At 35.2% G+C, this 22,966-nt stretch overlaps 1 protein-coding gene across 1 annotated transcript in view; it reads right to left on the bottom strand.

Moving 5' to 3' along the window:
* Positions 1-22,966, bottom strand: part of FAF1 (Fas associated factor 1) — a 471,948-nt gene that overhangs the window by 395,773 nt on the left and 53,209 nt on the right. The window contains exon 2 of the mRNA XM_032302621.1: positions 14,732-14,800. Coding sequence (XP_032158512.1) covers positions 14,732-14,800 — 69 coding nt within the window. The remainder of the gene's footprint in view (positions 1-14,731; positions 14,801-22,966) is intronic.

Genomic DNA, 22,966 nt, shown 5'->3' with positions numbered 1-22,966 from the left:
CAAGTGAGCCTTAAAGGAAGGGTAAAATCTGATTATCAACAAGGAAAAGGAAAAGCATGAACCTGGCAATAAGAATACCTATGGCAAGTTTGAGATTATAGGCTAATTTGGCTGTATGAAGTCATACATGCTCTAGAGTTATGGAAGCTCATTCATAATGAATAGGCAGGGTTAAATGATAGAGGATATGAAAGATGGCCCAAAATCTGTTAATAGAGGTATTCAAGGAACAACTCCACTGCTCAGCTTCCTGTAACTAAATTGGATATAGATAAAACATAGTTTACCCTAGAGTACCTTGGTATCTGAAGAACTACATTACTATGTTTTTAAGACAGAACAAGTATATGCTGGGGAGAAATCCATGCACAAGTGAGGAAGAAGTATTAGAGTATACCAAAAATATAAAAAAATTACTAAAACATCAAGTTAAACAAAATACAAACCAAACAACAAAATCCAAAAATAGGTTATTAAAAGAAAATGAAGTTATTACTGAGAGTAGATGTTAAGCATTCTTAATGCAAAAAAAAATTTTTTTAATTAAAAAATTAGTAAGAGAATGAAGAAAGTGACAACCGAGGGAGGTATTAGAAAGCAAAAATTTTTATGCAAACATTTTAACTACCTCTTACTTAAAAGTACAGAAATGTAACTATAATTGTTAAGAAATTATATTATCGTTAAGTAGCAAAATTTTTTAAAAACTGTCAGTATAAAGAATTATGAAATAGGAATATTAGGGGCACCTGGGTAGTTCAGTCGGTTAAGTGGCTGCCTTCAGCTCAGGTCATGATTCCAGGGTCCTGGGATTGAGCCCTGCATCAGGCCCTTGCTCAGCGGAGAGCCTGCTTCTCCCTCTCCCTCTGCCTGCAGAGCTGCCTACTTGTGCTATGTCCCTTTATCTCTCTGTCAAATAAATAAATAAAATCTTTTTAAAAAAGAAAATGGGAATCCTAACTGGCATATTACTTTTTCTTTTCTAAGCACACACTGATTTATGTCCACTGATCCTCAGAACCAGCAAGAGGAACTGTAAGTCATCACATTTACAGGTGTGCTAACTAACCACTGACTTTGCTGCAATACTTTGTTTAAATCAATTCCAGTGACCGAAATAACTTAGCTGAGTATAATATAGCAAGGCACTTGGGGAAAATAAACCCATTTTTAAAAGCAAGCTAACCTGTAGGTTAGCAAGCTTTACAAAATATCAAGATCAAAGGGCATCCAATTGAATTAAATAATTTTAAATACAAAACCTTTAAAATTTCATTTTCTTTTAATGTTCAAGCTTTAAATAGCATATACTACCTCTTTCAGAATTAGCATGAAGCTTTTAGCTTAGTTTTACTGCAGTGAGCTGACTCCTCATGATTTCAATTAAATAGTTTAACTCTGTGTTCTGAAACACAGGTTAGGCAAGTATACTAGAAATCATAAATACATACATACACACATACATACATACATACATACATACATAAATACATACATACATAAATAAATAAATATTAGCCACAGTTCCAAATTTCATTTAACAATGGACACTATCCACTAACCATCAAATTAGCATACCACTTTATTACTAGGTCTTAAAGTCTCTAAACTTTTACCTAAATCAGTTTTATAAAAGAGGTATTTGGTTCATGCAAGGAAGTAACTCTAGAACTAGATTATATTTAAAGGAAAAGTCACACAACACAGAGCAAAATCCAATGAAAAAATAAGCAGAAAGTCAAGCTGCAGTCAGGGGTAAAAATGAAGACCTCAGTTCTGTTTTGGTAAAGTGAGGTTAGTAAACTGAGAATTTCATGTTTGTAAAAACTAAATTTCCTCTGAAAAGTAGAAAACAATATCTTTTTTTCCAGAGATTTTGTTTATTTGTCAGAGAGAGAGGGCATAAGCAGGGGGAGTGGCAGGCAGAAGAAGAAGCTGCTCCCTGCTGGGCAAAGAGCCCTACACAGGATCCTAGGACCCCAGGATCATGACCTGAGCCAAACAAAGGCAGACGCTTTACCAACTGAGCCACCCAGGCGTCCCTAGAAAACAATTCTTTCATATCTGTTTAATCACACTTTAAATACCAGTAGTCATTTTTTTAAAAATTTCATTTATTTGAGAGAGAGAGAGCACACACAAATGAGCAAGGGGAGTGGCGCAGGGACTGGGAGGAGACGCACACCCCATGCTGAGCAGGGAGCTGGATGCTGGGTTTGATCCTAGGACCCTGAGAGCATGACCTGATGCTTAACCACCTGAGCCACCCAGGTGCCCTGAAATAGCAATGGTCTTTCACTGTACTTAAGTTCTCTGTTAAGATGCAGAACTGATGAAAAACTTCAAAAATACAAGTTCATGTGAGGGGCTTTCTTTATGATAGCACAACCAGAAATAAACATAAGGGGAAAAAACAGAAACAATTTGTTTGTGAAACATATCACTTAAAGAGCTACAACAGGAGAAGACCATCTAAATATTATTAGTGAAATAATGAAATCAGCCCAATCATATTCCTTGGGGTATCTGGGTTTTCCTCCCTCTTTTCTCAAACTTCATTATGCCAGATAAGAAATAGTAATAGCAGTAAGAGTCAGAAATCTTAATAACAAGGACTTTTCAAATATGCAAATGATGGAGATGGAAAACAGACTTAAAAATTAAAGTGTACTAATAATAAAAGCAATCAGTCAAATAAGCATTTATTAAACAAGTGGTCAGGTGCCAAGGCAAAATTAATAAGAAACATAATCCCTTTCTTCTAGAAACTTGGAATCTACTTGAAAACAATGCATAAACATATTTAAAGTACTAGTATGTAACTAGAGTTCTTTCATTTGACAATATGAAATTAGCAGTGAGTGGTAGAAAGAAAAATAAAGGAGCAAAAGAAATGGGTATGGAAAATCTAGTAATTGTAAACCATGACTTCAAAGTACGGACATTTCTATGAACTGACAGACAAGAGTTCAAAATCACAGTTTTATTCCTTATCAAATAGAGGCATAAGCATGGACAGTTTACTTAACTTTATAGGGCCTCAATTTCTCATCTATAAAATAAAGCCTATTCACCTTTTGGAACTGCTGTGAAGATTAAATGAAATAATACAGGTAAACCTTCTGACATGACACCTAGCACAAAGTACACCCTCAATAAAAGGACAAGACAGTAGACACAGGACGGTAGACAAATTATAAGCAAAAAATTGAAAACTTCTGTAAAACAATGGCCTTGCAGTCCCTTAAAAAGAAAAAAAAGAAAAGAAAAGAAACAAAGAAGGCTATAGCAAAGGAGGAGAAATTGATAAAATGAGATAATTCCTTCATAATAACTTCTCTTTTGTCATAGCAAGGATCTGTGTAAATATAAGCCAGTGTCTAATGGCCATTCATGAAGGGCAGCACTCAATGCTTGGCTGCTTTCTGATGACAACAGAGACTCATTATATCACTGGCTAACTAGTTCATTCATAAAACTGCAGGTGTTCACAACACTGTATAAAATAGAAAAGCAGTGCACACTCAAGGAACTCTATAACCACATCCTGAGTAGGGTAGTAGAAGAAATTTTTCTAAGGAATTTTAGGATAATCACTAGGATATATTCAAAAGTGAAAACTGGTAGAATGAAAATATCTCAAGGCACCTCAGTGAATCTTAAAATTAGACAAATTATGTGCATGGTAATTTTCCTTGCATTTGACTTTTCAGTGTTAATCAATTTATTATAAACTTCTATTAATACAAATCTATCACTGTAGACCAGCAATTCAGTAATGATCCAAAAATAGTCTGATTTGTTTCATTTTTGCCTTAAGTTGAAACAGATAGTAAAGATAAATACAAGCACACTGAATAGAGTCTTTCTTCAGCAAAACAGCTATGTCAGCACAGGCAGAAAACTAGGGCAGAACTAGTGCAAAGTTCAAAAATCATTTCCTAAGAGCACAGAGTACTTAAAATGCAGTAGGACTAGGTTAACATTTACTTTTACTTTATTTCACTTAGCACTGGGTTATCAAATATATGTCAAATATCTTTTCCTTGATTTTCTAGAGCTTACTGGGAATTTTATTTTATTGAAGGAGTTTCATATATACAGACCTATGAAGCAACTGGCATGCATCTTGTCTTGCCATTATCTACATCATAAAGTTGTTAAAAAGATTAAACAAAATGGTATGTGTACAAGTATTTCAAACACTTATGAAATTCTACTAAAACATTTGCTTATATTACTATTCACATTTGATTCCTTTTTATAGAATCTCAAGAGGAATTAGGACATAAATCACTTCTTCATAAATATTTCATGTATCTAGAGATTTTGACTATAATTTAGTCCAAACAGCTTATTTCATATATAGAAGTTCAGAAGTTCAGAAAGAAGTAACTCAACCTAGACTATACTCAATAAAATAATGACAAGAGATTTGAAAATCCAGGATCAGGGCCCCTGATTCAAGATGAATGCAACCAATTTTCACTCTAGTTAATTGCCTCACATTTTGATTACTCAAAATTAACACAAACTGTATAGATTGCTATTCTCTACTGGCACAAATTCTTCTATACTGAAAACATGAAAAGGAACACTGGGTCAATTCTGGATCTAGATTAGAATTTATAGTGATCACATAGCATGCTTGCATGTAAGAAGGCAATCCCTTGGTAAAAGATTCTACTCCATTGGCAATAATGCTTCCTTACATATTCATCTTTCAGTATATAAACTGAAAATACTCATCTGCAAGGAAGGAATCAACTATAACAACATTAATGCTCTCTTAAATGTAAGTGCAAGACAAGGTGAAAACTCAAAAGACTGAGGTAGATGGAGGAAGCAGAGTTCAACTAGTCTTCATTTCAAATAAAATAACAGCCTGAGATACTTCCCAATAGAATTACAGTTCATGTTATTTTGCTTTCAGAATTTTAGCATATATAACCCAACCTACAGTTATCCCAAAATAAATACAGTCAACTGGGAAGTATTTAAAACAGGGTTTGGAAGAACTAGTTTACCAATAGCTATATAATGAAAATAAGGTACAGGATCAGGGTAAGTGACTAGTGACTTAAATTCCTGGAACTCAGCTACATATCTATATAGAAATATTTTTAGTTATGTGTCTAGATCTATAAAATAGCTAAAATATGCATAATCATTATTTCTCAGGAAGTCATTACCATTTCTAAGTATAACATACATGTCTAAGAGATCATACGTCTTATCAATTTTTCAGTATACTTCTCAAAGTCATATACCATATACTGTTAATATTTTTAAGCTCCCACTATATGTAGCATAAATTTGGATACACTGTAAGCACTCAGTACTGACATAATTAGTTTTTTGTTCTGGGGTTTTCTTAAAATCTTCACAATCCCAGATTGTGGTACCTAAACTCAAATTCCTCTATACTTCTCTAGCAAAATAGGCACAAAAACAGAGGAGGAGAGGTTGAACTGATGCATACAGGCAATTTAAAATATAGGCATCTCCAAGGTTTAAAACTCAAATTATGCAAACTGTTCCATAAGGGTCCATAAAATATAGAGCAGTGATAATCATAATTTAGAAAGACAAAATAGCAATGCACAGGCAAAATATATAAAACATCATATAAAAAAGTTCCATGAACCTAATGAAAAGTTTGAATCATGAGTTATTCAAAATGTTCAAGTTTTGTTTTTTAAAAACAACAAGATAAAGTTAAGTGTCATATAAATAGGAAAACGAGAAAATGTATAGAGCCAGATAGTTAAACAGCACAGCAAATTATTATGGTGGATAAAGATGGATTATTTCCAGAAAAAAGCCACCTAGGACATTTATTTCAAAAGAAACCCTAAGTTTAAGGTTGTGAGAGATGGCCTAATGCTTTTGCTTGGGCCCATTAAAGTGTGAATTACATTTCTACAGAAATTTAACATCAGTGTTTTTAACCCAAGTGCTTTTACAATATTTTCCAAAATCAAGTTAACTCAGAAATAGTTGAAGAGTACTTCTACCATTCAATTATTTAACACTATCTGGAAAAATTGTCCTTTGCAGTATCCTAGATAGACTGGATTAAGAAAATATGCAGAACCAAGTGACGTTTTACCCTTCAAAGCTAATGAACGTGGACCAACAGAAGGACATTAGGAAAGAATTTATATTACCCCCAAATGGTAATTTTCAGATGAAAGACTTGTAGTCCATTATTCCAAGCACATGACCTCACTTAACTCCTCTTATCCTCATATTCCTCTTATCAATACCATGCAAGAGTGGCTTAGTGGGATTTTTAATCTAAAGCAACAATTTGCATCAGCCTCTTCAAAGGACACCATAAAAATACACAAACTAAATAAAGTAATGCACTTGCTATTGAAAACAACAACAACAACTTCAAGACTAGAAATCTGGGACATTATTCTGAGTAAGGTCCTGACACTTCCCACCTCCACACAGAAATCATGTACATATCATCTATACAGCGCTTTAATAATTAAAAATAATTAAAAAATAACACAGTGGATTAGGAGGATGATGGCAGAGTAGGAGGGTCCTAGGTTCACCTCATCCCACAAATAAAACTATCGAATAACCCAAAATACACCAGAAACCGGCCTGAAGACTGGCAGAACAAACTCCACAAATAAAGGAAGAAAAGAGGCCACAAAGTTCAGAGACATAGGTTGGGAAACAAACAGATCATGGCCACTGCAGTGCAGAGAAGGGTGAGAGATCAGACTAATAATACACGAGAGCACCTGGGAAAATGAAAAGGCCATAGCAACTGGCTTGGAAAGAAACAGGGACCAAATTTGGGAGTTCTTAAACCCAGCAGAGCTTAAAGCCTGGAGTTTTGAAGGTCAACATCCTTTCATCTGGGAGAGCTAAAGGACACTGTGGCTGCTCCTAAACAGAAAGCAGAATAAACAACCCATGGACATACAGCATGGAGATGGCATTCTGAAGAGCACTTGAGGCACATAGTAAACCAGCTACGTGCTCATCCCAGAGCATGTCCCAGAGAGGCAGCATTCACAGAGAGATCCCTCCAGAAACAAAAGATCTGGCAGGTGGCATTTCCCTTCCCCACCCCGCAGCATGAACAAAGGGCCACCTGCGGGAAGCAGCACAGTGCTAACACTTGCTACCTAATTTGCTTAAACCAAGCCCTGCCTCCCACATTCCAGAAGAACCACACTTCTAAGGGGGCAGGCCTCTCCCCAAGAAGACCCACCCAAACCACTACCAACACCATGACTCCAGACCCTGGAGTTTTGCAAGGCCTTGGTTCCAGTGACAGCAATGACAGGTCTTATTTCACAAGCAGACCAGAGCACACCTAGTTAAAACATGCCACATTGAGGCCAAGGACCAAACACTGTTCACACCAGGCAAAGAGACCCTCTGCAGACAACTGACCTAAAGGATACAGTGGTCAGCACAGAACAGTAGAGCACACACAGCACTCATGGAGACACTCCCAGAGGTACCAGGTCCTGGGCAATAGGAGAGATTATGCTATGGGGTACTAGAGGGCTTCTCCATGAAGCCATTACTCACAAGAACAGGAGGTATCAACTTTCCTACCACAGAAAAAGGCACAGAAACATAGACAAAATGGGAAGACAGAGGAATCTGTTCTAAATTAAAGACTAAGACAAGGCCACAGATGAAGATCTAAGCGAAACAGATACAAATTACATGACTGATGGAGAATTTAAAGCAATGATCATAAGGATAATCACTGGACTTGAGAAAAAAAGTGATAGACATCAGTGAGACAATTAATACAAAGATAAGAAACAGCAGAGATAAAGGGCTCAGTAAATGAAATGAGAAACACAACTGATGGAATGAACAAGAAGCCGAAAGAGGCAGAGGAACTAATTAAGGACCTGGAAGACAGAGTAATGGAAAGTAATCAAGCTGAACAAAAGAAAAAAGAGAATTATGCAAAACGAGAATACACTGAGGGAATTCAGTGACTCCATCAAACATAATAATGATCAGATTGAAGGAGTCCCAGAAGAGAAGAGAAAAAAGGGGACAGAGAATTTATTTGAAGAGAAAATAGCTGAAAACTTCCCTAATCTGGGGAAGGAAACAGATATCCAGATCCAGGAGACACAGAGAACCCCCATCAAAATCAACGAAAGCAGACTCACAAGACATACTGTAATTAAATTGGCAAAATATACTGATAAAGAAAAATATTAAATGTAAGAAGACAAAAGAAGGCAGTTACATACAAAGGAAACCCCATAAAGCTGTCAGTGGATTTTTCGGCAGAAAATTTCCATGTCAAAAAGGAGTGGCATCATTTACATTTAAAGTACTGAATGGGAAAAACCTGCAGCCAAGAATACTGCATACAGCAAGGCTATCAATCACAACAGAAACAGAGATAGAGTTTCCCAGACAAACTAAAACTAAAGGAATTTAAGACCACTAAACAAGCCCTGCAAAAAATATTAAAGGGGACACTGAGTGGAAATGAAAGACAAAGAAAAAATGGCAACATGAAGGTAGGAAACACAAAAGTAGTGAAAAATGTGTATTTCTGTAAAAAGCCAGTCAAGGAACTCACAATATAAAAGGATGTAATAATATATGATACCATAAACCTAAACATGAGGAGGAAAGGAGGAAGAATGGGTTCAAACTTAAACAACCGTCAATGTAATATAGACTGCTATATGAACAAGATGTTACATACAAACCTAATGGTAACCACAAACCAAAAACTAGTAATCCACAAAGAATAAAGAGAAAGAAATCCAAATGTACCACTAAATAAAATAAGTAAACCATGAAAGAAAGGAAGATAAGCAAGGATCAGAGAAAGTCTTCAGACAAGCACAATACCAGTAATAAAAAAACAATAAATACATTTCTATCGGGGCACCTGGGTGGCTCAGTGGGTTAAAGCCTCTGTCTTCAGCTCAGGTCATGATCCCAGGGTCTTGGGATGGAGCCCTGTGCATCAGGCTCTCTGCTCAGCAGGGAGCCTGCTTCCTCCTCTCTCTGCCTGCTTCTCTGCCTACTTGTGATCTCTGTCTGTCAAATAAATAAGATCTTTAAAACATAAATTTCTACCACTAATTATTTTGAATAAGCTGACTAAACACTCCAATCAAAAGACACAGGAAGGGGGCACCTGGGTGGCTCAGTGGGTTAAAGCCTCTGCCTTCGGCTCAGAGGTCATGATCCCAGGGTCCTGGGATCAAGCCCCGCATCGGGCTCTCTGCTCAGCGGGGAGCCTGCTTCCTCCTCTCTCTCTGCCTGCCTCTTTGCCTACTTGTGATCTCTGTCTGTCAAATAAATTTAAAAAAAAAAAAAAAAAAAAAGACACAGGAAGACAGAATGGTTTTAAAAAAAAAAAAAAGACCCTTCTATAGGTTGCCTACAAGAGACTCACTTCAGACCAAAAGACAGCTGCAGATTTAAAGAGAGAGGACAGAGAAACATTTACCATGTGAAAGGATGTCAAAAGAAAGCCAGAGTAGCAATACTTATATCAGATGAAACAGACTTTAAAATGAAGACTATAACAAGGGACAAAGATGGACACTATATAATAATAGAGAGAACAATTCAACAAGAAGATATAACAATTATAAATATTTATGCACCCAACATGGGTGTACCCAAATACATAAAATAGTTAATAACAAACATAAAGGAACTAATCAACAGTAATACAATAACAGTAGGGGATTTTAACAACCCACTTACATCACTGTAAACAGCTTTAAATGACACGGGGGGGGGGGGGGGGGCTGTTTAACAGTTATATTCAGAACACTCAATTCTAAAAGAGCAGAAAACACATTCTTTTCAAGTGCACATGGAACATCATCCAGAACAGATCACCTATTAGGCCATAAAATAAGCCCCAACAAATTTTAAAAGATTTAGGTCATATCATGCATCTTTTCTGACCACAACACTATGAAACTAGAAGTCAACCACAAGAAAAAAATCTCAAAGGACCACGAATACATGGAGGTTAAATAACATGCTATTAAATAATGAATGGGTCAACCAGGGAATAAAAGAAATTAAAAAGTACATGGAAACATGGTAAAATAAAACAGTGACAAAACTTCTGGGGTGCAGCAAAAGTGCTTCTATGGGGGAAGTTTACAGCAATATAGGCCTACCTCAAGAAGCAAGAAAAAAATCTCAAATAACCAACCTAACTCTACATGTAAAGAAGCTAGGAAAAGACCAACAAAGAAAACCTAAAACCAGCAGACGTAAACTAATAATGAAGGTTAAAACAGAATTAGATGAAGTAGAAACTAAAAAAATCAACAGAACAGATCAATGAGGGGCGCCTGGGTGGCTCAGTGGGTTAAGACTCTGCCTTTAGTTCAGGTAGTGGTCTCAGGGTCCTGGGACTGAGCCCCATACCAGGCTCTCCGCTCAAAGAGAAGCCTGCTTCCCCCATCCCATCTGCCTGCCTCTCTGCCTATGATCTCATCTGTCAAATAAATAAATAAAATCTTAAAAAAAAAAAAAAGAACAGATCAATGAAACCAAGAGCTGTTTCTTGGGGGGAGATCAATGAAATGGATAAACCTCTACCCAGACATATAAAGAAAAAAGAAGAAGAACCCAAATAAATAAAATCACAAATGAAAGAAAATAACAACAAACACCTGAGAAAACTGGACAACCAAGAAGAAATGGATAAATTCTTAAAACATATAACCTACATAACCTACCAAAATCGAAACAGGAAGAAGTAAAATTTTGAACAGACCAATTACCAGCAATGAAATTGAATCAATAATCATAAAACTCCCAAAAAACAAAAGTCCAGGACCAAGTAACTTCACAGGCAAATTCTACCAAACATACATACATACATTTATTTATTTAATTCACTGCCATGAGAACATTAACATTTATTTTTAGGATTATTTTATTTAAATTTTAGTTAACATACAGTGCAATATTGGTTTCAGGAGTATAATTCAATGATTCATCACTTACATACAACACCCAGTGCTTATCACAAGTGCTTTCCTTAATACCCATCACCCATCTAGCCCATCCACTACCCACCTCTCTCCATCAACCCTCAGTTTGTTCTCTATCATTAAGAATCCCTTATGGTTTGTTTCTCTCTCTCTCTCTCTCTTTTTTTTCTCCTTCCCATATGTTCATCTGTTTCTTTTCTTAAATTCTACATACGAGTGAGATCATATGGTGTTTGTCCTTCTCGGACTTATTTCACTTAGGATAATACACTTTAGCTCCATCCACATTGTTGCAAATGACAAGATTTCAATTTTTTGATGGTAGAGTAATATTCCATTATGTGTGTATGGGGTGTGTGTGTGTGTGTGACCTCTTTTTTATCCATTCATCTGTCAATGGACATCTGGGCTTTCTCCATTGTTTGGCTATTGTTGATAATGCTGCTATAACCACTGGGATGCATGCTCTTTGAATCTGTATGTTGGTATCCTTTGGGTAAATACCTAGCAGTGCAATTGCTGGATCATAGGGTAGTTCTATTTTCAACTTCTGAGGAAACCTCCATACTGTATTCCAGAGTGGCTGCACCAGTTCACATTCTTACCAACAATGCAAGAGGGTTCCCCTTTCTCTGCAACCTCACTGACAACTGTTATTTCTTGTGTTGTTCATTTTAGTCAATCTGACAAGTATGAGGTGGTATCTCACTGTGGTTTTGATTTCTATTTCCCTGACAATGAGTGATGTTGAGCATCTTTTCATGTCTATTAGACATCTGGATATCTTTTTTGAAAAAGTGCCTCCTCATGACTTATTTAATGCTCATTTCTTAATTGGATTTTTTGGTTTTTGGGTGTTGAGTTTGAAAATTTCTTTATGATTTTGGATACTAACTCTTTATCAGATATGTCATTTGCAAATATCTTCTCCCAGCCCACAGGCTGCTTTTTAGTTCTGTTGACTATTTCCTTCACTGTGCAGAAGCTTTTTATATTGATGCAGTCCCAACTGTTTATTTTTGCTACTCTGAAGAACAGTATGGAGGTTGCTTAAAAAGTTGAAAACAGAACTACCCTACAATCTAGCAATGGCACTACTGAGTATTTACCCAACGATTACAAAAACCCTAATTCAAAGGCATACATACACCCCAAGGTTTACAGCAAAATTATTTAAAATAGCCCAATTACAGAAGTGGCCCAAATGCCCACTGATCAACAAATGGATAAAGAAGATGTGGTATATACATACAATGGAATATTATTCGGCCATAAAAAAGAACAAAATCTTGCTATTTACAACTAGTGGAGCCATAGAGTATAATGCTAAGTGAAATAAATCAGTAAGAAAAAGACAAATACCGTATGATTTCACTCATATGTGTGACTTAAAACAAAACAAAGGAGCAAAGGGGAAAAAAAAGGAAAAACACACATGAATCAAGAAACAGATTCTTAACTATAGAGAACAAACTAATGGTCACCTCAGAAGGGAGGTGGACAGGGGAGATGGGTGAAATATGTGGGGGATTATGGAGTGAACTTGTTATGATGAGCAGCAAGTGATTAACGCAAAAACTTCTTTTAAAAGAATATAAAAATATTTTTTAAAAAGATTATAATATGGTAAAAGCATGGATTTGGAGTCAGGTCATACAAACATTTATAAATTTTGACAAGTGCCTGAACATGCCCTATATGAAAAATAAGGAAGCTTGGCTTAATGAAATAGGCAATCTCAAAAATGTGTATATTTGATAAAGATTTAAATTAGTGAAACTACCCTGGAAGGCAATTTAACTATAAATACCAAACACACACACACACACACACACACACAATTTGGCACAGAAATACACTTATGAGTTGAATTTATTTATTATCTTTTAGGAAAATTAATAGGTAAGTATGCAAGGAAGAATATCCAAGAATATTCTCTACAGTTGTGTGTATAATAGCAAATACTGCAAAAATCCTAAGTGTCTAAAAGCATAGAACTGATTGGTAAAATTATTATGTTACAACCACCCCTCAGCATACCATGTAAACATTAAATGAACATTATAAAGAATGAGTAGTTAGCCACATTTACTTGGACATTCGTGACAGGTTGTTTTGTTTTGTTTTGTTTTGTTTTGTTTTTAAAGATTTTATTTATTTATTTGACAGACAGAGATCACAAGTAGGCAGAGAAGCAGGCAGAGAGAGAGAAAAGAGGAAAGAGGCTCCCCGCTGAGCAGAAAGCCCAATGCGGGGCTCCATCCCAGGATCCTGGGATCATGACCTGAGCTGAAGGCAGAGGCTTTAACCCACTGAGCCACCCAGGTGCCCCTCGTGACAGGTTGTTAATTGAAAAGTGCAGATTACAAAATCGTAGGACTAGAATTACCTCATTTATATAAAAAAAATTTTAATCATGCAATTAAGAGAAAATACCCTTGCAAAATACACTAGAAAGTGTTAATTGTACAAGCAGATAATAGAGGCTTTTTATATTTTAAGTAAAAAATTTAACAGCAGTATATCTACACAAAACATACAGACAACTGATAGTTGATTATATCTACATATCTAATTTCAGTTCTATAAGCACACATTTCAAGTTTTGACCTTTGAAAATAACACTTCTTCAAAATAGTAATTTAGACTTTCTTAGGACTTCAAAGGCACTCAGGGACACCTGTGTCATCCCAACACAACCAGTACTGTTCCTGTACTGTTAAAAAAAATTCATGTTTAGTTTGCCTTGCAATTGTAATTACAATTCTGTGAATGTGTAGTGCTGTGCCAGGATTTGAGTTAGTGCCTTCCCCCACTCAAAAACCTAAACCACTTCGATAATAAACTCTCCAAAGATCATTTTTAAAACTTAAAAAAAAAACACACACACACAACAAAATGTGAGTTAATAGCTTTAGAAAGGAATGATCATCAGTGAGAGCCCCAGAAAGTGAAGGGAAAACATCAAATAGAATTATTCTGACATTTAGACACCTCTGCATTTTCTCTCCTACCAAGCATCTGCACCAAAATATTACAGAAGAGGAACCTTAATTCATAGTAACATAAGAGAACAACTTTAAGAATTGTTCAAATTATCTAAGAATTCATAATAATTTAGTAATTTACTACTAAACTAAATACAAACTTCATATTAAAGACATTCAGAGTTTATTCATTTAGATTAGAGTTATAAATGGGCTATGATATGCTAAATCACCTATAAAGAACATTAAAGACATCGAAGAATTAATAAAATTTGATTACTGGTCCAAAAAACAGAAAAAATTTCTTGAAATAACTCAGAGAGGGAAAAACAAATATTGTATGATCTCACTTACATGTGGAATCTAAAAGAAAATGGAATTCATAGAAACAGATTAGATTGCTGATTGCTAGGGATGGGGGACAGTGAGTGAAAGTGATCAAAGAACACAAACTTCAAAGTATAAAAGGAGTAAGTTCTGGCAATGTAATGTATAGCAAGGTAACTACAGTTAACAGTACTACACTGTATACTTGAAAATAGCTTAAAAAAGTAAATCTTAGAAGTTCTAACCACACACAAAAAAGTAACCATATAAAGTGATGAATGTGTTAACTCACCTTATTGCGATGATCATTTCAAAATATGTATGTGTATCAAATCATCACTATACATCTTAAATTTAAACAATGTTATACATCAGTTATATCTCAATAAAGCTGGAAAAAAGAACAAAAATAAAAGTACTTACCACTAAGTCCCAATTATTTTGTTCAAGCAATGTAATAGCTTCATCAATATTTTCAATGCCAGTACATGCCTGGAAGCAAAGTGAGAATTTTAGATACAACTTTGGGAATGAAGAGGTTAATCTTAAAAAAATAAAAAGCATAAATGTGCTATTTCACTTTTAAAAAGGCATATGAATAAAACCACTAAATACCTAACACTTCTGAGCATTTTACAAATATGGTTTCAAAATTGTTAATTATAAAATAAATTTACATTACACTGAAATAAAAGACAATAAATTAAAGCAATAAAAGAAAGCATATCTAAATGTTGAACTTTGGAGCCCAGAATGATCTGGAGATTTCTAATTGCCCAAAACAACTTTTACTAAAAAGTTTCTTTTTTTTTTTTTTTAAGATTTTATTTATTTATTTGACAAAGAAAGAACACAAGTAGACAGGGCAGCAGGCACAGGGAGAGGGAGAAGCAGGCTCCCTGCTCAGCAGGGACTTGTTCCACAACCCTGGGATCATGACCTAAGCCAAAAGCAGACACAACCAACTGAGCCACCCAGGCACCCCTATAAAAAGTTTCAATGTGGCTCCACACTGGGCATGGAGCCTACTTTTTTTTTTTTTCAAGATTTTATTTATTTATTTGACGGGAGAGATTACAAGAAGGCAGAGAGGCAGGCAGAGAGAGGGAGACCAGGCTCCCTGCTGAGCAGAGAGCCCAACTCGGGGCTCTATCCCAGGACCCTGGGATCATGACCTGAGCTGAAGGCAGAGGCTTTAACCCACTGAGCCACTCAGGCGCCCCTTGAGCCTACTTTAAAAAAAAAAAAAAAGTTTCTCACAGACAACCATGTAAAAAAAAGACATGCAATCCATACCTTATATACCTTATACAAAATTTAACTTAAAATAAGTAACAGATTTAAAGTAAAACCTAAAACTCTAAGACTTGCAGATCTGTGCCATCTGCTTATGGTGACCACTAGACATACATGGCTAGTGAGACCCTGAAATGTGCCTCAAGTGACTTAAGATGTGTTATGTTAAATACACATGAGGACAGGATTCAGTACAAAAATAAAAATGTAAATACTTATTATTAACTTTGTGTGGCATCTAGCTGGCTCAATTGGTAGAGCATGCAGCTCTTGATTTCCAGGTTATAAATTCAAGCCCCACACTGGATACAGAGATTACTTAAAAATAAAATCTTTAAATATCATAAAAATAATAATTTTCTATTCAATGTGTATTGAGACAACCATTTTGAAAATGTTGGCCTAATTAAAACATAATGTTTAGGGGCACCTGGGTGACTCAGTCATGAAGTGTCAACCTTTGGCTCAGGTCATGATACCAGAGTGTTGGGATTGAGCCCTACGTTGGGTTCCCTGCTCAGCGGGAAGACTACTTCTCCCTCTCTCACTTCCCCTGCTTGTGTTCCCTCTCTCATTGTGTTTCTGTCAAATAAATAAAAATAAATAAAATCCTTTTTTTTAAATGTTTAAATTAATTTCACCTGCTTCTCTTTAATTTTTTTAACATGGATACTAAAAATTTTTCAATTACATTTATGACTTTCATTCTATCTTTAATACTGAAAACATAGGAAGGAATCTTCATGAGTTTTAGATACAAGAGCAAAAGCAAAACCCAAAAAATTTATAAAATGGACTTCTTTAAAAGAAAGAACTACTGCTCTTTAAAAGACATTGTTAAGAGAATGAAAAGGCAAGCCATAGACTGGGAGAAAATACTACAAAACACATCTAACAAAGGACGAATAACTACAATATAAGAATTCTCAAAACCCAATTAAAATAAATAATAAATAGCAAAAGATTTCAACAGAAACTTCCCCAAAGAAGATCCACAAATATACACGAAAAAATGCTCAACAGCATTAGTCAATAGGTAAATGTAAAACAAACACAGTGAGATTCCACTTCTGTACATTAGAGTGCTAAAATCCAAAACACTAACAATATAAAGTGATGGTAAGGATGCAGAAAAAACAGAACTCTCTACACTGACATATGTGTGATGTACAAATATATCTCAAAATTATATGGCCACTTTACAAAACAGGCAATTTCTAAGAAAGCTATGACACAGTAATCCCACTTCCTAGGTATTTACTTACCCAAAAGAAATCAATTTACATTCACATGAAATTATAAAATGAAAGTTTACAACAGCTTTATTCATAATCAGTGAAAATAGAAGACTGCCCAAATGTCCTTCAACTATACATTCATACAACAGAAAACTATTCAGCAACAAAAATGAACAAATTATTGACAACTCAAAACAATGTGGAGAAATCCTCAAATGCATTATGCTAAGTGAAAGCCAATCTCAAAAGGATACATACTGTGTAATTCCAACTATGTAACATTTTAGAAAAGACAAAATTATAAAAACAAAAAAAATATTATTACCAGAGGCTTAGGGTAGGAATAAGGGTTGACTACAAGCACCAAGAGGGACATTTAGGGAGCAAGGCAGGACAAAATTTGATTCCTTGATACCATAAAAATGCAACAAAGCAAACAAGACATAAAAAAAATGAGATCTTTATTTTAAGCCAAATGAAAAAAACAGAGATAACAAAAGGTTCTAAAATACTAATAAAAGCAGCTAAGAAGAATTAAGATAGGGCAGAAGTTGCACAGGGGGAACAGGAGAGAAAAACTATAGGAGATAACTGTGAGCCTAACAGCAACAAAGATGAGAAAGCACCAGCAAAAATATTTCCTCAATGACATCATCCTTTTTTCCCTCAGAAAAACATGTGGGAGGTAGTTCCAAGAGGCTATCCCCTCCATAGAAACACCTAAAAATGGTGTCAGAATAAAATTTCTCAAAACTCTGGAAATTAGTCAAAAGTTTACATCAACCAAACAAATGCTGATACATGAAAAAGGTACTTCAAAACAGGTGAAAGCTTTATGATGTTTTTACTTCCCTTTCCCCACTCCTGGCTCTGTGGCAGTCTTGAATATACTAGCCCACATTTCAACAGCTGAACCTTGGTCGCTGGTTCTAGATGGAGCAGAGCAGACTTTGTTCTCAAAGAATTTGTGTTTGTCTGCTGTGACCTGTGCAGGGCTACCTGCAGGACTGACTCAAGGCTCTCTCCTTTATTTTAACAACTTGAAAATCTCTTAGTACAGAAGAGCAGCTATGCAGAGGGCATTCTTCAGAAAAATTTTTAAGGCAAATGAAAAACGCATTGACACCTGAGAAACAATATTCCAGTTAAAGCGAACAGCAAGATATGCCAAAAACCTGAAAGAAAAAATGCCAAGGGTTTCTTTGGGAAATTAGGACATTAAAAAACATTTAGAAAGCCATACATACGTGCAAGGCAAGAAACCTAGTCAGAAAAGACCTGAGAAAACTACTCGCTCATCTCTAGGCTTAGCAGAAACAGGAAGTAAAAACACAGTAGTAAACAGCCTAAGTGTTAGAGTGCTACAACACAAAACCAGTGTGCAAAGACTAAGAAAGGATTTTCTTTCTTCTCTTTTTTCTCTTTTCTCTTTTCTTTTTTTACTTAAAATATTCAAGGAAATCTCTCTCCTACTACTAGCAGACCACAGCTAAAGAAGAAAAGATTTCAGAGACTATTATGTACAGAATATCTGTGCCCCACACCCATATACACACACCAAAATTCATACGCTGAATCCCTAATCCCCATTGTGATGGTACTTAGAGATTGGGGGGAGGGGGCCTTTGGGAGATAATCAGGTTTAAATGAGGTCAGGAAGGTGGGGCCCTCATAATGGGATTAGTGCCCCCTATAATGGGATTAGTGCAGTTTATAAGAAGAGACACCAGTAGGTGTTTTCTTTCTCTGTGTCTCTCTGCCTCTCTGCCTTTCTCGCTCTTTCTCCCTGCCACCTGAGAGCTAAGGGACAAGGTGGCCATCTGCAAGTCAGGAAGAGAGTTCTCACCAGAAATCAATCATGCTAGCAACACAATCTCACTTTCACCCTTCGAACTATGAGAATATAAATCTTTTCTATGGTATGTTGTCATGGTAGCCCAAGCAGACTTGAGACAGAAACAGCTCATCACCAAAAAAAATTATAAAAACAGTTTAGAAAAGTCAGTAAACAAACAAAAACAACCCATAGAAAGCTACAGAAAACAACCCACAGAAAGCAACAAAAAACAAACCATAGGTTGAGGAGGAAGAATCTAATTTCCAGAGTTACACAATATTTAAAATAATCATTTTTCAAAAAGGAAATTGTAATGTATGCTAAGAAATAAGAAAGTATGACCCATTCAAAGGAGAAACTGACAGAAACTGTCTATGAGGAAGAAGAGACATCAGACTTACTGGGCAAAGACTCAATCATCATCTTAAGTTCAAAGAATCCATGGACAAAGAGCTAATGGGAACCAAAAAGACAATGCACAACAAATAGAGACTATTGGTAAAGAGATACAAATTAGTTCAAAAGGAATCAAAGAAAAAAATTCTGGGGCTGAAAAGTACAATAACTGAAATGAAAATTTAACCACAGAGTTTCAATAGTAACTATGAGAAGACAGAAGAAGGATCAGAGAACTTGAGGGTAGATTAAGTGCAATTATCCAGTCTGAGGAGCACAAAGAAAAATGAACAAAGCTGAAGAGATATGTAAGACCCCACCAAACATACCAATAGACCCATAATAGGGAGCTCCCAAATGAGAAGAAATAAAGAAGCAGAAAGAATATTTGAAGAAATAATGGCTAAAAACTTAACTACATTTGGTAAAAAAAAAAAAAAAAAAAAAAAAAAGAACAAGAAACTACACATTTAAAACATTCAACATAGTCCTGAAAGAATAAATGCAAAGACATCCATACCAAAACAATTACAATTGAGAGATCAAAAGCCAAAAAGAATCATGAAAGTATAAAAGAAATAAGTAGTTCATGCACGAGAGATTCCCCAATAAAATTAACTGTTAATTTCTCATCAGAAATTATAAATGCCAAAAAGCAGTGGCATGATATATATTTAAAGTACCAAAAAAAGAGGGGGGATAGAGTAACTAGGTTATGACTATTAAGGAGGACATGTGATACAATGAGCACTGGGTTTATATGCAACTGATGAAACAGTGAACTCTACGTCTGGAACTAAATAATACACTATATGTTAATTAACTGAATTTAAATAAAATAAAACTTAAAAAATAAATTTTAAAAATTTAAAATTTTAAAAAGAGCGCACACACACACACACACACACACACACACAAATAATAACCAAAAGCAAAAAACTGATCCTTTACATCTAAAAGGAAAATTAAGACATTCCTAGATGAACAAAGTTAAAGGAGGCTGTCACTATTAGACCTATGCTACAAGAAATAGTAAGGAAGTCCACTAGGGGAAACAAAAGGACCTGAGACAGTAACTGGAAACCCTAAAAAGAAATAAATAACACTGGTAAAAGTAATTACATAGGTAAATACAAAAGCCAGTATTACTGTATTTTTGGTTTATAACTTCTTTTTTTTTTTACATGATTTCACAAACAAATGCATAAAATAAAAATTATAAACTGACATTAATGAGCACAGAATGTATAAAGATGCAAGATGTGATAACATAAAGAAGGAGAAATGGAGCTATACAGGAAAAGATTTTATACATTACAGAGGCTAAGGGTTTGTTTGGGGTTTTTTTTTTTTTAAAGATTTTATTTATTTATTTATTTATTTATTTATTTGTTTATTTGATAGAGACACAGTGAGAGAGGGAACATAAGCAGAGGAAATGGGAGAGGGAGAAGCAGGGTTCCTGCTGAGCAGGGAGCCCAATCAATCCCAAGGCCCTAGGATCATGACCTGAGCCAAAGGCAGATGCTTAACGACTGAGCCACCCAGGCACTCCTGAGCTGGTATTAATTCAAAATAGATCGTTATAAATTGGAGAGGCTATAATCCCTAGAGTAACTACTAAGAAAATAACTTACAGAAATAGAAACGAGAGAGGAATCAAAACAGTTCAGTGCAAAAAAGTCAACTAAACAAAAAGAAGATAGTAAAGAATCAAGAAAATTGAGGGGAAAAGAATGACATGCCAAAAACAAACAGCAAAATATCCAACTAAAGGCATTACTTTAGGTGTAAATGGATTACACTCTCCAATAAGAAGGCAGAGATAAGCAGAATGGATAAAAAGACATGATCCAACTATACGCTGTCTACAAAAGACTCACTTCAGATCCAAAGACACAGGGGTGAAAAGTGAAAGAATGGAAAAAATATATGTGCAATTAGTAACCAAAAGAAAGGTTGGACGGCTATTCTAATATCAGATAAAGTAGACTTTAAATCCAAAAATTTTATAAGAGAATAAAAAGGACATTTTACACTGATAAAAGAAACAATTTATCTTATAAAAATAAGAAATATATACATACCTAATAACAGAGCCTCCAAAGTAAATGAAGAAAAAATTGACAGAATTGAAAGGAGAAATAGTTCTACAGTAACAGTTCTACAGTAACAGTAACAGGATACCAAAATCCTACCTTCCATAAAGGACAGAACTCAACAGAACATCAGTAAGGAAGGCGCCTGGGTGGCTCTGTTGGTAAAGCAACTGCCTTCATCATCCTGAGTCCAAGGATGGAGTCCCAGATTGGGTTCCCTGCTCTGCAAGGAGTCTGCTTCTCCCTCTGACCCTCTCCCCTCTCATGCTCGCTCTCTCTCAAATAAATAAAGTCTTTCTTAAAAAAAAATCAGTAAGGAAAGAGAGAACTTAAAAAATAGTATAAACTGACTAGATACAATATTTGTAGAATGCTCCACCCAAAAACAACGTAAACACTATTTTTCTTAAGTGTTAATGGAACATTTCCTAAGATGAAACATATGAAAACAACTTTCAATGAATTTTAAAAGACTGAAATCATACAAAATATCTTATGACCAAAAAGGAATTTACACTTGTAAATTATCTGCTTTAAAGAAAGATTTAGGGGACACCTGGATGGCTCAGTCAGTGGAGCGTGCAACTCTTGGTTTCAGCTCAGGTCATGGGATCTCAGGGTCATGGGATCAAGCCCAGCATGTGGCTCTGTACTCAGTGCATAGTCTGCTTGTCTCCCTCCCTCTGTTCCTCCCCCGACTTGCACATACACACACACTCTCTCTATCAAATAAAACCTTAAATCAAAAAAGATTTAAAATCAATAATCTAACTTTATACCTTAAAAAAACAGAAAAAAAAACCCTAAACTTAAAGCCAGCAACAGGAAGAAAATAATAAAAATTAGAGACTAATAAAACAAAGAATAGAAAAAAAAAAAGAATATCAACAAAGATCAATTCTTCAAAAAGATTAACAAAACTGACAAACCTTTAGCTAGACTGAATAAGGAAAAAAGAGAGAAGACTCAAATTACAAAAACCAGAAGTGAAAGTAGGAATACGACTACTGACCTCACAGAAATAAAAATGAAAATAACACTATGAATAATTGTATATCAACAAATTAAATAACCTATATGAAATGAGAGAATTTCCTAGAAACATACTATCTACCAAAACTGACTCAAGAAGAAATAGAAGATCCAAACTGACTTATAACAAACAGATTATATCAGTAATCAAAAGCATCCCAGTAAAGAAAAACCAAGGACCAGATGGCTTCACTGCTGAATTCTACCATTTAAAGAAGAATTAACACTAATCCTATAAATCTTCCCCAAAAGACTAACAAAGGAAAACCTCCTAAGTCATTCTATGAGGTCAGAAGCATCCCAGTAACAAAGTCAAACAAAGAGAACACAAAAAATGAAAACTACAGACCAATATCCATTGTGGATATAGATGCAAAAGTCCTCAACAAAATACTGGCAAGCCAGAATATATTAAAAGGAGATTTTTTTATATATTAAAAGGAGATCAATACACAAACTCCAGGATTGCAAAAGTGGTTCAACACAAAGGAATCATTACACCCATATAAAGACTGAAAGATAAAACAAAACAAAATCAGTTTAAACAATGCAGGAAAAGTATCTGAAAAATCCAAACTTTCATGATAAAAGCACGTAAATTATGAATAAAAGGGAACTTCTTTGACATAAAAGATATTTATGAAGAACCTACAACTAACAGCATACTCAATGATGAAAGACTAAAAACCTTTACCCTAAGATCAAGAACAAGGTAAGAAAAGCCACCCTTGCCACTTCTTTGCAACATTATATTGGAAAT

The sequence above is a fragment of the Mustela erminea genome, chromosome 10 (genome assembly GCF_009829155.1).
Source record: "Mustela erminea isolate mMusErm1 chromosome 10, mMusErm1.Pri, whole genome shotgun sequence".
Classification (NCBI taxonomy): Eukaryota; Metazoa; Chordata; class Mammalia; order Carnivora; family Mustelidae; genus Mustela; species Mustela erminea.
This window is presented reverse-complemented; position numbering and strand designations above follow the sequence as displayed.